Source organism: Echiichthys vipera (assembly GCF_963691815.1).
Source record: "Echiichthys vipera genome assembly, chromosome: 16".
Classification (NCBI taxonomy): domain Eukaryota; kingdom Metazoa; phylum Chordata; class Actinopteri; order Perciformes; family Trachinidae; genus Echiichthys; species Echiichthys vipera.
Genome location: NC_139841.1, coordinates 25,733,370 through 25,749,183, shown reverse-complemented (window position 1 = coordinate 25,749,183; position 15,814 = coordinate 25,733,370). Strand labels below are relative to the sequence as shown.

The 15,814-nt window shown below is 41.5% G+C and overlaps 1 protein-coding gene across 1 annotated transcript in view; it reads left to right on the top strand.

The window, feature by feature from the left end:
- Positions 1-4,661: 4,661 nt before the first annotated feature.
- Positions 4,662-15,814, top strand: part of jmy (junction mediating and regulatory protein, p53 cofactor) — a 34,911-nt gene continuing 23,758 nt past the window's right edge. Inside the window, exons 1-2 of the mRNA XM_083930505.1 lie at positions 4,662-6,010; positions 15,117-15,290. Coding sequence (XP_083786631.1) covers positions 5,108-6,010; positions 15,117-15,290 — 1,077 coding nt within the window. The 5' untranslated portion in view covers positions 4,662-5,107. The remainder of the gene's footprint in view (positions 6,011-15,116; positions 15,291-15,814) is intronic.

Here is a 15,814-nt window from a genome sequence, read left to right as displayed (position 1 = left end):
GTGTGTAAAATTAAAAATAAAAATAGAGTGAAAATTGAATTTCCCCTTTGCGGGACAAATAAAGGAATTCTTCTTCTTCTTCTTCTAAACAAATAAAATTAATATTAGTGAAATCCAGTAAGGTACAACACAACCCTATTTACACATCATTGTAAAGAAAGAAGGGACATCATTAATGGATAAAGGAAATTATTATTATTAGCTTAGGGTGCTCGGAAAAATAGGGGCGACATGGTGGTGTAGTGGTTAGCACTGTCGCCTCACAGCGAGAGGGTTCCTGGTTTGAATCCCGGCTGGGGTCCTTCTGTGTGGAGTTTGCGTGTTCTCCCTGTGTCTGCGTGGGTTTTCTCCGGGTTCTCCGGTTTCCTCCCACAGTCCAAAGACGTGCAGGTGTTCGGTTCATTGATGACTCTAAATCACCCGTAGGTGTGAATGGTTGTCTGTCTCTGTTCGTCTCTATGTGTCCTGTGATAGACTGGCGTCCTGTCCAGGGTGTACCCCGCCTCACGCCCGATGTCAGCTGGGATCGGCTCCACCCCACGCGACCCCGACAGGGACAAGCGGTTAAAGATGAATGAATGAATGCTCGGAAAGATACAAAGACAAGATGAGAACTTTTACGTTTTACTGTAAAATAAAGATGCATCTTTCAGAGATGGTGGCATGTTTGTTAGTCAACAAAGGTTACATTTAACACATTATATATATAAATATCCTTCCAGTGCTCTCATTTTTATAACAGAGGACATTTATTACAAACATTAATGTGCATTCACGTGGGTTTTGAACTGAGTATCCATGTGATTTCCTGTTTATTCTCTTTTGTACGTGTTGTGTCTGCACAGTGATGTGGAAATAAAACGTTGTGGTATTTTCCCACTGGCAGACTTCCTTTAATAGACACGCATGACCGTCATCCAGCGAACCACAATATAACCACATTTAACCACTTTTAACCACATTTAACCAGAAGAAGGACTCCGTCTAAAGGCCAGAGACATGTCACGACTTCAGTTGTTCATTTGAGAACTTGCTTGACTAACATTGATCCAAGACTTGGTTTGGATTTGGTATTTTTGACTCAGATTGAACACAATTACTTTATTACTTTTCAAATTAAAACATTTTTTTCTATGAAATGTGATGTGATGCAATACGTGAGTTGTGACCTAGAACCTGGTTAATGTCACTTAGTAGAGGTCAGAGTTCAGAAGTGATGTCGTTAATGTGCGCGGTGGAGCGTAGAAAAACAACAGTGGAGTCACGGTGTGTTTTACGGCCCTTGGTTTGTGCTGAGGTGCATCTTTCTTGATGTAAAACCACCATAACTAAGGACAGAGGTGAATCAAAGTTGCCAAATGGTAGAGACGAGGTCGTGTCTGCTTGAGGATGCAACACGTGCAAACCTGGCAACCCAAGGAGGCTGCAGACCAGAAGAGGCAATAAATGCAAGCAGCAACTGTTTCTGTTAAGGTTTAAATTAAAACTTTTCACGACCACTGTCTTTCAACAGATTTACACGTGGAACTGTTGGATCGTCACAATTTCATGTGACTTGACTTGTGACCCGGTTGATTCTCACCACAGCGACTTCGGACTTGAACATGTGTGACTTTGCTTCCATGTCTGAGTTTAGGATCTGGCATTAGAATGCCAATTTTTTATTTTATCTCTGAAAATTATATATATTTTTAGGGTTTATGTTAAAAGAAATGTTCATTTTTGGATGTGAAATTGTGACATGTTTTATGCTGTTTTTGTAAAAACCTTTTTAATTTGAGTTTATTAATTTAATTTGCTACTTTTTTATAATTCCTCTTTATATAGTCCGTTAACAAAAAAATTAAATAATAATAAAGTAATAAACTTTTAGTTTAATCTATTTATATTTAGCTTTAAGGCTTTAAAGCTTTGGTAAAGTGTAAAGTGAACTTCTATATATATATATGTATATATATATATATATATATATATATATATATATATATATACATATATATATATATATGTATATATATATATATATATATATATATATATACATATATATATATATATATATGTATATATATATATATATACACACACATATATATAGAATTAAAAGTTGTATTATGTTTTCGTGAACACATTTTAATTGGAATGTGTTCATTTAATTTGCTAATTATTTGTAAATAAACTCTTTAATTGAATCTACTCATTCAAAGATTAATACAACCATAACAGTAGAGAGATGTCCGGGGTTAAAGGGACAAAACAAAGAAGAAAAGTGTATCAAATCAGACAAATTAGAGTACTAAATGTTTTAAGTGTACTTTTGCATTTATCTCTAAAATTTATATATATATATATATATATATATATATATATATATATATAGGGTTTATGTTACAAAATCTTCAGTTATGGCTGTGGAATGTGACACTTTTTTATTTAATTTGCTATTTCTTAATTTTTCCTCTTTATATTGTTCTTTCAAATAAAATAAAAATCATTTGTAATTTAATCAATTAATTAAAATATTAATACATTAACTTAAGAACATATTTATTACGTATGTTTATGAGTTATAAATAAAGTTTTCTTTTTTTTATATTAAATAAATCAAAAGAAGGAAGGAGAATTAATATAAATGTATTTCTTATCTTTTAAAACCGACGCGCGAAGATTTGTTTACAATCGCTCGTCTTTTGTCCCGGTCCAGTTGCCGTAGAGCATCGGGCAGACGTCACGTTCTCTGCGCGCTTACGTCACGGATTTGCCCACGTGCAGATGTTTATGCTCCTCGTGCACGTCTGCGGGGGACAGGACAAACAGAAAGGTCGCGAGCGGAGTGACACGGACACGTTATTGAATTGAACACATTAAATCAAATGAGAGGAAAATTAATGAACGCGGATTCATCAAAGCCTCGCGTGCGGTTTGGTTTAATTAACGGTACCGTGGTGCGTTCAGGGCGCGTGGGACATTTGCCCACGCTTCATGTTTCAACTGTGTCTGAACATGTTTACTTCAGAATAAATATCTCTGCTGAACAAACTGTGTTTTAACATTTAATTAATCTCAAACACAACAGATTTATTCATTTGTTATTTATTTATCTCTTCAGTGCAAATTTACAACACAAAATAGTTTAAAAAAGGAGCAGAAAGGTGAAAAAATATACATTATAGGCTATTACTTGACCCCGTAATTAAATAAACATAAATAAATATACACACATACACAGTCAATAACAAAAGACAATGATAATTCAACGTAGTACAGAGTTTTAAAGTAAAATAGATACATTAAATGAATAAAACAGGCAATAATGTGTTTTCTGGATCTGTTGTTCATAATTAAATGAAGTAAATTAATCTGGGAAATAAGTGAAAATAGTTCAGGACTCAAATATAAAGCCCTGGTTCTTATTAATAACAATAATAATGATAATAGCGTACACTGTACATTATTCAAACCACATTGACTTTTCAGTCTAATAAATATTCTACCTTATTGATGCTGTTTGTAACTACAAATAGACTTCAGCCACGATCAGATTTGTGTCTCTTTGTGTCGTTCTACATCATCTTGTGGTGCTTTTTTATCTATTTGTGGTAGTTTTGTGTGTCTTGGTAGTGATTTTCTGTCTGTTTGTTGGGTTTTATGTGTCTTTGTGGTCGTTTTGAGTAAACTTTTGGTGCTTTTATATCTATTTGTGGTGGTTTTGTGTATCTTGGTAGTGATTCTGTGTCTGTTTGTTGGGTTTTATGTGTCTTTGTGGTCGTTTTACATCCACCTGTGTGGGTTTAATGTCTCTGTGGTGGTTTTGTGGTAATTTTGCGTGTTTTCATGGTGATTTTGTGTCTCCTTGCTGTGCTTTTCTGTCTCTTTGTGTTTGTTTGTGTCTCTCTGCGGTGATTGTGTGTCCCTTTGTTGAGCTTTTCTGTCTCTTGTGGTCGTTCGTGTGTCTTTCTAGTGGATTTATGTCTCTCTGTGGTGGTTTTGTGTCTCTTTTTTTGAGCTTTTCTGTCTCTTAGTGGTGGTTTTGTGTCTCTTTGCGGTGATTTTGTGTCTCTGTTGTCCTTTTCTGTGTCTTTGTGGTCGTTTGTGTCTCTTAGTGGTGGCTTTGTGTCTCTTTGTGTTTGTTTGTGTCTCTTTATGTTGGTTTTGTCTCTTTGTGGTGGCTTTGTGTCTCTTTGCTGTGAATTTGTGTCCATGTTGTGCTTTTCTGTGTCTTTGTGGTGACTTTGTGTCTCTTTGTGGTGACTTTGTGTCTCTTTGTGGTGGCTTTGTGTCTCTGTTGTCCTTTTCTGTGTCTTTGTGGTCGTTTGTGTCTCTTTGTGGTGGTTTTGTGTCTCTTTGCTGTGATATTGTGTCTTTGTGGTGGTTTTGAGTCTCTTTGTGTTTGTAATGACTCAATTACATAATATACAATAGAATATTCTAAAATAAGGCATTCTGCATAATAAAAACCTCTACTTTATATACTTTAAGTACATTTTGATGCCTATACTTTTGTACTTTTACATCACTGTTAAGTCCCACTCTCACCCTGGAGCCTGAACGCAGCTCAGTGGGAGGGTGCACCAGTTAAATCCCTCCCCGGATTTGACAACACGCACGCACGCACCTTGACTTGCTTGTAAACAGAAGCGCACACGTGACACCGAGAGAGCCCGAGTCGCGCGACCGCATTGTCTGCGAGCGAGCGGACAAAGAGTCACCAGCGTTCGATAGCGCGAGCAGGTCAAACGGACAGGTGTCATGACAACAGCTGGAACCATGGAGCCGACGCTCCTCCGCCGCGGCGTCCGAGCGCGTCCGGCCGCTTGAACCTCTTCATGTCCGGACCCCGAAACCGACGGAGCGGAGGGACGACGACGTTAGCTCACACGCAGCTGGCAGCGGGTAAACAAAGCTGGACCGCCTTTGTTTCACGTCTTACTTTATCCAGTCGGTGTTTTCGCTTCAACTACGACAAATCTTACGTTACGAGCTAACGTTAGCTCACCCTAGCTAGCAGTAGCCGTTAGCCTCGACATCAGCTTTTTTTTATTTTTTTTATTATTTTTTTTAAAAGCTCGGGTTAATCTTGTTTTTCCCCTTCCACTGGCTGGATGAGATGTCATTCACGATGGAGGACAACTTGGAGTCCGAGTGGGTGTCCGTCCGACCGAGAGTCTTCGACGAAAAAGAAAGGCATAAATTTGTTTTCATCGTGGCCTGGAACGACATCGAGGGGAAGTTCGCCATAACCTGCCACAACAGAACCGTGCAGAGACGGACTACTGTGCTCCTGGACCCGCTGCTCGACGACGGTGCCTCCTCCGCCTGCGTTATCCCCCCTCTTTTTCCTTCCCCCGTTGCAGAGAAACACGCAAAAAGTAAGAAAAGTGAAGCCTGCCAAGCGGGTAAAGTTCGGCCGCACTCTTCCCCTAAAGGAAAGCCCACAACAAAGGCTGCTGTTGCGGACAAAACTGCTTTAAAACCCGGTGGTTCGAAGACAACCGAATGTGTCAGCCCCACGTTAGGTTCCTGGGATATTGTGACACCACCGAAGGTAATAGATATCGAGATCCTGGACCCGGTGGATGGGCCGGTTTCTCCGGATGATGCGGATCCAGGAGACGGCGACGGCGACGGCGACAGCAGCAGCAGAGGCGGCCGGGAGGGCTTCAGCTGGGCCGCCCTGTTCTCCTTCCAGGACCTGAAGGCGACCCACCTCCAGCTGTGCGCCGTCAACTCGGACCTGGAGCCGTGTTTACCCTCCTTCCCCGAGGAGCAGTCCGGCGTGTGGTCGGTGCTTTTCGGTGCCGCGGGGGTGTCGCAGCGGGAGACGGACGCCCTGTGTTACCAGCTGCAGGTGTACCTGGGTCATGCCCTGGACACCTGCGGGTGGAAGATCCTCTCCGAGGTGCTTTTCTCCGAGAGAGAGGACACGGAGGAGTACTACGAGAGCCTGAGCGAGCTGAGGCAGAAGGGCTACGAGGATGCTCTGGAGAGGGCCAAAAGACGCATGCAAGAGGTGAAGTAACTTGTGCTTTTACCAGGGTTCGTACAGGTGTTTGAAATCCTTTAAAAGCTTCAGTAATAGCTAAATAGCTGTAGAATAGAAACACATTTATTTTTTATCCTTCTGGTATACAGGGAATAGACCGATATGGATGTTTTAGGACCGATGCCGATACGGAGCCGATATTTGGAGCTGATGCTACTTGTGCTCCCCCCATTTACATCACAAAAATGACACAATGATGATGATAAATGTCACGAAAAAGAGCATTTATTGAACTAAAAAAGTCGTCTCCAGCAACACAGAGCTGACACCTGTCTGTGAAAAATGTGGCGAACGTAGAGGCCGATACGATACACCTAAAAAATGCTAATATCGGTGTATGTATCGGTCTATCATTAGTTTATAGCATAATACCGTCTCCTTTAACAGGATTTTACTGTAAAATAACTTAAGGTGAAGTAATTATATTTCAATATCTAGAAACTTGTAGTTCACCACAACTTTAAGGTGCTGGGAAAGCTTGAAAATGGACCTTAAAATGCTTGAAAAGTGCTTAAATTTGACCTCGGAAAAGGTGTACGAACCCTGTTTTATGCTCTTTGAATGAGATGTACGTGTGGTATAAATATTCTGGTGTTCGCTGGTTATAAAAACACTTTTTTTTTACATTCTTTAAAGCCACTTTGGATGGCATTTTTTTAGGACAACCGCACTTCCACAGAACGTGTAGTTTTGGGAGCATAATTGTGCCTCACGGTCGGCTTATTCTCCTCCTCTTCCTTTGTCCCCCCTCTGTGATCTACCATCTGTTGCTGCACGTTCACAGGCCCTGTAACATGATCCGGTCTGGCCAGACATCACACTCTAGTTGGCTGAACAGTTTAAAGGGAGTCTCGGAGAAGAGGAAAACATAATGGGAGAACAATTAGAGGTGGAGTTAGGGAAATGACGTCTCCACAGCTGTTGGGATGTCTCGGTGTACCACGTGTTTCAGGGTTACCACGGCTGCAGGGAATCCTTGAAAACACTTGATTAGTGTGTTTCTAAGGTTTAAAAGGTCCTTGTTTTCTGAATAAACTGCTTGAAATGTAACGTTATATGGGATGGCATATATGATACAACACAGAGAAAAGATTGACAGATGATCAGAATAGTTGGTGATTATATTCCCGTCTAGTTAGTTTTTACTTTCATTTGTCGTCCCTCTGTAAAAGGCTGTCTCCAAACATCCAGTTGGTTGTTAATAGGGTAATAATATCTAATTTAATGTGAGGAACAAGTGCAGTGGGGAGGAGGCCTCGGGGAAGACCCAGGACCAGGTGGAGAGATTAGATCTCCACACTGGCCTGGGAACGCCTCAGGATCCCCCAGTTAGAGCTGGTTAATGTGGCCCGGGAAAGGGAAGTTTGGGGTCCCCTGCTAAAGCTGCTGCCCCCGAGACCCGACCCCGGATAAGAGGATGAAGATGAGATGAGATGACAAGTGCATTAATAAGTTTACTGAATACCGAGTATTGTACTGTATTCATATATGTAGTTTACACAGCTGTAAGATACTGGAAAATTATTAAAATGCTTGAATTTGACTTTGGAAAAGCTGTAGGAACCCTAATGTTTGCTCTCATGTCTCTAGTTTGTGTCAAATATACATTGGTGGAGGATCAGATCCTTAGCTGAAGTAAAAGTACTAATCCTGCACAGTTATAATACTCGACTACAAGTAAAACTATAGAAAAATGCACTTAAAGTGTCAAAAGTAACTGTGTAGTAAAATGCTCCCTGTCAGTGTTATTACCTTTTTAATACAATATGTTTCTGGATGGATATTCCTGCTGCATTAATGTGTATTTTTATACAGTTTAATCTACAATAATGCATCATAATTTTAAGGTTTTTATCTGTTCGTAGCGTCGCTGTCCATGATTCTCTAAAAAACACAAGTTCCCATGGTGTCGTCCCTGTTTTCAGCTTTGTAACGCTGCATTTTCCAGCTCCTGTGAGAGGCGTTTTTAAAGACTTTATTTCTATTTAACGTAAGAAGTGGGCTCATTTCTTCGACACATAAAGGCACATTTCATCCTTCACTTCATAAACATTCAAACTCACCAAATTTACAGACGCATGGCGGTGAATGTAGAAGTAAGGAGCTTAAAAATGGAAATGCTCAAAACACCTTCGACTTTCCACTGAAGCACGCCGCTCGTAAACGTACTTTGCAACGTCCCACCTCTGCAAACATTACCTGTCAGGAGCCGTGAGTGAGACGTCCAACTGTACTCCCACAGAAACAACAACTCTGTGTGAAGTGTAAATAAAATCATAGTCGGGATCACAGTCAGTGCGTGTGTTTAGAGAGGATACAAAGCCTCAGGCAGAGTCTTTCCACTCCTCTGTTGTTGTTGTGTCGACTGATTGACACAAACACAGAAGGGAGGGTTTGGCCCAACCAGGAAGAAATGATTAAATGATAACTTAATAATGTCTTTGTTATCGCGTGACGCAGATGGGACCCATTGTGTTGCGCCTGGTTTTATCTCAGTGAGTAAGATCATCCCGTAGACATGACCTAATGATGATTAAGTCCATGAAATCCAGCAGTTCTGTATTGTTTATAGGGACGGGCCCAATTACTCGAGTCCCTGAGTACTCGCCGGTGACGCAACTACTCGAGTAATGGTTCGCTATTCGCGCTGTGAAGACATTAACAGAGTGGAGCCCCCTTTACGTTATACGCGGGGAAAAACACAGTTAAATGCTTGAATTTTAAGGTTTGAAAAGTGCTTAAATGTTGCATAAAGTTCTTAAAAAAGGTTGAAATATCATTTAACTTCTCATCCTTCTGGTAGTAGCAAACAATTTTAGTTGTTTATAACTTAACCCCATTTCTTTTAATGTGGAATCAATATATATGTATTGTTTAAATACGTAACAACTGTAAAAGCTGCTGGAAAAGAATGAAAATGGACCTTGAAAGAGCTTGAAACACACATCAATGAACTGTTTACCTCATGCAGCTCCTCCGTACATGCTCCTATGAAGCAGAGACGACAGACTGGGGTTAGAATATGCTGTTCATTCATTACTCGTAGCCGCTCACCGGCTGTGTGAGGAGCGGCTGCTATCTTTAAAGGCATCACCGCAGATTTAAGCGTCCCAGTCTGGCCCTCGTTCCTTCTCCCGGTGATGGGTTTTTTTCCAGACATGGGTGGTTTGGTGCGAAGGGAGCAGCCGGAGAATCGCTGTTATCACACTTAACACAAGACGCTGCTCCAATCTCAGCCCAGTTTGTGACGATAACTGTGTCAAATCTGCAAAAAGACACAGGGGTGGCAAACACGCCACATATGTAGGGCATTATCTGTCCGTCGCTGACCGCAGACCTGTAGTTTTTCAGTATCTACGACCTGTTATTAAACAGAATAAACATGTAAACTAAAGATAATAGCACCATTTTAATGGCTTTGCTCGCGTGTGATGATAATGTGAAGCTGATTAACTTAACATGTAATGAGGGGTGGGTGTCGTTAAACAGCGTGATTAAAGCGCGCGATGCTTTTCTCTACAGCTAATGCACATTTAAGGCTGCAGCAGTTTTTTTCATTATCATTTAATCTGCTGATTAGTCTCCAGACGTGTTTAGTCGACATTTAAACGTGCTGTCACGTGCAGCAGATTTTTCACACCCTAAAAGATTTGGTTTACTGTCGTAAAAGCCGAAGAAAACCAGCACAGAGCCACTTTTGAAAAGCCAGAAGTAGAAACATTTTGGCATTTTTGCTTTAAAAAGGACTTAAGCGAGTATCAAAACTGTTGCTAATTCATTCCCTTGAACAGCTAATATAATATAATAATATATAATAATATATATAATGCTTATATATCTTGACACAGCAGTTACGCCATCTGAGCACATGCTAACTCAAAAATGTCAGAAAATCTGATGTGAATTATTTTGAGTTTATATTTTGCATTTAAGTTTGCAACAAAATGACAAAATACTCGTTTGTTACGTACTAAATTCACACAGGAGTATACAAAAATATGCTTATTTTCATGTAGGCAATTTATTTATTGAATTACCAGAAAACATTCATTCATTCATTTATCTTCAACTGCTTGTCCCTGTCGGGGTTGCGCGGGACTGGAGCCGATCCCAGCTGACATCGGGCGTGAGGCGGGGGAACACCCTGGACAGGACGCCAGTCTATCACAGGACACATAGAGACAAACAGAGACAGACAACCATTCACACCTACGGGTGATTTAGAGTCATCAATGAACCGAACACCTGCACGTCTTTGAAAACATGCTTTATCATATCGTTGCTGAGATATGAAATTACAAATATGGGGTTTAGATTTTACAGCCTTATGGTTAATTGACTTATTGCCGCTGCTCTAACGCACATACACATATTTCAGACGAGTATCCTCACTCTCTACACAGGCAGTTTGTATTTACTCCTGTGTGTGTGTTGTGCCAACAGTTTGTGTTTCGTCAGGATGAGAGTGCACGTTGGCCGCGGATGCCACAGTGGCATTAGTCGGCCATACTGTGGTTTTGTGGGACAGTGTGTTGACGCCGCATGATGCAGGACGTCTTTTATTTTGGGTTACTCACTAAACACATATTTGCACTGCAACTAATGTGTCGTAGTGTTTTATAGTTGAGCTGAAAGCAGTAATATTAATCCTCTTGTGCAGGAAATATTTGAGGGGTGAAAAACACACAAACACATGAATCCACTTTGCTCAAATGATTTCTGTCTGTAGCTGTTTAACAGGTGCGGGCAGAACTTTGCCGTTGTGTGCTATTTGTGGAAAAGATAACCGGTATTCCCTTTTTTTAGACTCCCTTTGCATTTCACGTCTCCTAAATAGCATTCAGCTCATTCAAAGAGCGATTAAGCGCAAGCGTCTGGCCGCAGTCAAGGCGTGTTCCCTTTGTGAGAGGCTTTAATTAAAAGGTAGAGAGAGAAAAGTACTCCAGCAAGACGGAGCAGATTTAGCACCGACAAACCGGAAGAGTTAGTTCTCGTGGAGCGTCTTTACTTTAGCTCGTATCACTCCTCTAATTATGCGCTCGTCTCACTCCGGAGGCTTTTCTGTGCCCTATGTCAAATACAAACACGTGTATTTGGCTGATTGTTATCGTCAATATCAATCTGCTGATTATTTTGATTATGAAATGTTGGAAAATAATGATAATTTAAAAAGAAAAAAGGCCAAATATACTTCTGGACGTTGCTTGTTTTGTCCGAGCAACAGTCCCAAAGATGCACACAAAGAAAAGCAGCAGAACCTCACGATTAGGAAGCTGTGACGTGAACAATGTTTGACATTTTTGGCTGAAAATTGAGCTGAAAGATTAAGAAGAAGAAGAATTACTTTATTTATCCCGCAACAGGGAAATTTAATTTTTTCACTCTTATTATTATACATGTTACACACACAGGCCCGAAATACACACACATGCACACAGACAGGACCTATATACATGCAATTAAGGAGAGATGTTAGAGCGAGGGGGCTGCCAGTGACTGGCGCCCCGCGCAGTTGGGGGTTCGGGGCCTTGCTCAACAGCACTGAACCCAGTGCCCAGGAGATGAACTGGCACCTCTCCAGCCACCAGTCCACACTCCATTCATGGTCCACACAGGGACTCAAACCAGCGACCCTACGGTTCCCAGCCAAGCCACCTATGGACTGAGCTACTGCTGCCCCGTTAATCAATTAATCGTCAACAATTAAATCAATCGCTTACTATTTTAATTATTTTTATTTTTATTATTTTTCTTAAATGGGAATAGTTTCTCATCTCATCTTCAGCCTCTTATCCGGGGTCGGGTCGCGGGGGCAGCAGCTTTAGCAGGGGACCCCAAACTTCCCTTTCCCGGGCCACATTAACCAGCTCTAACTGGGGGATCCTGAGGCGTTCCCAGGCCAGTGTGGAGATCTAATCTCTCCACCTGGTCCTGGGTCTTCCCCGAGGCCTCCTCCCAGCTGGACGTGCCTGGAACACCTCCCTAGGGAGGCGCCCAGGGGGCATCCTTACTGGATGATCCTGAACCACCTCAACTGGCTCCTTTCAACGCAAAGGAGCAGCGGCTCTACTCCGAGTTCCTCACGGATGCTGAACTTCTCCCCCTCTCTCTAAGGGAGACTCCAGCCCCCCTCCTGAGGAAACCCATTTCGGCCGCTTGTACCCGCGACCTGGTTCTTTGGGTTACTGAGCTACTGCCACCCCGCTAATCAATTAATCGTAAACAATTAAATCAATCGCGTACTATTTTAATTATTTTTCTTAAATGGGAATAGTTTCTCGTCTCATCTCATCTTCAGCCTCTTATCCGGGGTCGGGTCTCGGGGGCAGCAGCTTTAGCAGGGGACCCCAAACTTCCCTTTCCCGGGCCACATTAACCAGCTCTAACTGGGGGATCCTGAGGCGTTCCCAGGCCAGTGTGGAGATCTAATCTCTCCACCTTTCCTCCTCTATGACAGTTTACTGATATATCTTTGATTTGTGGACAAACAGAGACGTTTAAAGGACGTTATCTCGGACTTTGGGAAACTCTGATCCACCTTTTTCACCATTTTATAAACTAAACTAATCGGTTAATCGAGAAAATAAACAACGGATTAATGGTTAGTTGCAGCTCTACTGAATATAATTGAAATTATACAAAATACCAAATAGCTGCAGATTGCTTTCTTTATCAGTTGTCGAATGAATTTAATGTCGTCAACAAATAGCTTGGGCTCTAATCCGACTGTTGTGACGTGATGTAACACCCTTTTAATAATATGATTTCTGGGTCCAAGTCCGTCCAACGCCGCAGTGACGTGTTCCCCGTTGTTTGAACAGATCTGAGTTTATAAAAAACAACGTAATTGTCATTTAACCTCTTCCTCATCAATGAAAAAGATGTCTCACTGACGAAAGAGGTGATCGTGATTGTTCCCACGTTCGGCCGCTGTTGTCTGTTTTCTTTCAACGGAGCGTTTGGACCCGGAAATCTTATTTTGAAAGGGCGTTACGTCCGATTTAACAGCCGGATTAAGCCTCCTGCTGCCTTTTTTTGAAGTTCTGATTCATCAGCTCGCACAGCAAACAGTCACGTGTCCTCCGTCCTTACATCATCAACGACGAGATCTAACTATGTAAATACAATTACAGCAGGAAATGAGATTACAGATCTAGGAAGTAGAGAGATTTCTCTATTCAAGCACTTGCATCTGTAAAAGTTTCATTAGTTAAAACAACACATAAAACACACACAGGAGTCAGGATCATTGAGCCGAGGGGTTTTCCTGCCCGGCAGCGACAGCAGGGGCAGGGAGTCGATGTACGGTTGGCCGGTGGTTACCACGGAGACACAGGCCCAAGGTAAACAGTGGGAGCAGTGTTTCAGAGCTGAATCGTGCAGTGTCTACCCCAGCCTGGAGTTAATATAAGAGTCTCTATTCATATCTATAGCTCCTCGCAGAGAGAAGAGCACTTTATCCAGCGCTTCGGACGGAGATCGGGCGGTGGCACATTTCAATATCATCTGAGGCACGAGTGAAGGAGAAGTTTTGTGCTGTATGAATCGGAGCTACTGGTCTCTGAGAGCAGGGAGATGAGTTGTATTTGCGTGTACAATAGCTGTTTTGATAACGTTTACCTCGCAAACAATGAGCGGTCTGTGGAGAGCGGGACATATGGCACCAATCAGCAATTCATTCTCATTGTGCTCCACTCAAACAATATATATTTACGGTGTCGCACATGCATACGACTCTCTCTCTCTCTCTCTCGCACTCTTTTCTCTCACTTTCATAGGTTAGGGTTGGAGTTTTTCCTCCTTCCTTTGTTTTGGACTCATCGTTATTTCAGATTAAGACAGTTTTTCCATTGAAATGAGCAATTCTGGCATCACACCTATGGTTTTATTTATAGCTAACACCATTAAATTAGACACCTGACGATATTTTCTGGTAATATATCAAAGTTTCATTCTGGTGATGTTCTTTACTTTTTATTTATTGTCAACAATTAGAAAATCTGAAGAGGACAAACAATAAATTGCAGCTGAATTGAGCCTCCGACAAATGTACTCCTGTTTGAATGATGTTCTCACAATAATCGTCATTATTGAATAAAGATTAAAGATTAAATAGCTTGTCACATTTTAGAGGCTGGAGAAAGTAAACATTTAAAAGCATCAGGGTTCGTACATGTGCTTGAAAATGCTTGAAGTTTGAAGCTTCAAGGTTTAAAAAGGGCTTGAATTTTGGATCAAGTACTTGAAAATACTTAAAACTGTATCATTTCTTTCACAACAAATCGTTACAGAATAGAAATATGATTGAATCGTTTATCCTTCTGGTGTTGTGGTTTATAACATATTACCGTCTCTTTTAATGTGATTTTTAATGAAAAAGAAAGTGAAATAACAATTTTCAGTGTATTCGTAGTAAAGTGTAATTTACCACAACTTTAAGGTGCTGGAAAAGCTTGAGAATGGACCTTGAAAGGGCTTAAAATGTGCTTGAATTTGACCTCGGAAAAGGTTTATGAACCCTGAAGCACAAACATCTTGAATTAGTGTCACGACACGACTAAAAACACTTATTTCCAAAGTGGTCCTTGATGAAAACAACAAACACGATACATGGAAACATCCCAAACTATGAAAACTAAACAAATTACAACAAATAACAGCAACCCATTGTTTCTCTTTGCAGCTCCATACCCGTGATTCAAACTCCCGTTTTAAAAGTAAACTATCAGCTCTGATCACAGATCACCGCCCTAACTTCTGCTCTCAAATCTCCTTTATTCATCTTTGTTTATGTGCAGAAGCAGGTGGTTTCGTAAGGTAAAAAGATGCTATTTTACCTTTAACACGAGGAACACTGCATGAAAAAATACTTAAACGATGAATCGAGGAAGTAGGAAGCAGCCGAACGCATCATTTGCTTTGGATTTTTCATGGGATTTGTCGACAATAAGAAAACTATAAAATAACACCTTTCCTTGTCCGCCTTTAACGTTTTTAATATGTTGCATCCCGTGGATCTCTGCCTGCACCAGTTAACCCCCTCCATCTTTTCTCTCTGTGTTTTCTGTCCCAGGTGTTGGATAAACACAAAGCCATGGACAGCATGGTGGAGCTGCTGCTGGTGTACCCCGAGGAGGACGAGGCATACGGAGAGCTGCTGGAGGCTACGACTCAGCTCTACCACTACCTGCTTCAGCCTTTCAGGGACATGAGGGAGCTGGCAATGCTGCGCAGACAGCAGATTAAGGTAATGCACACAAGCAACACACACACACACAGATACAAATGCCATCTGTTTTAAGGCTTGATTTAAGTAGGTTTAGACCTCGCTGTAGCCGGCTAACTGGTGTGTCCTGGAACACACTTTGACTGCCTCTCTACTACAGCGCGCTCCACCGGTTCTAATGCTATTCTTGTGGTTAGCGCTGAGAAACAAGCCCTAAACCACTGCATGGTAATGTCCTCCACAGAGCCTCCTAAGCTCACTGTAATGACATTAGTTGCTGAGGATACATGTGGTTATGATGATGATGTAGTAGTCGGTCTGTGCTGCCCTGTAGCTTTGCATCTGGGAGCTGTGGAGAGCAGAGGATCAGTCAGAGAGGCTTTTTTTCCCCCCTCCACCCAGAGCGGCTTAACAACCAGCATAAGTATTATTACAGCAGCCACTAAACCACTCGGTAATTCTGCAGCCTCAGCACACTCTCCTGTTTTCCACACTCTTTCCCCCACTCCATCTTTGTTGTTTTTCTTCATTAGGAGGCTTGAAAA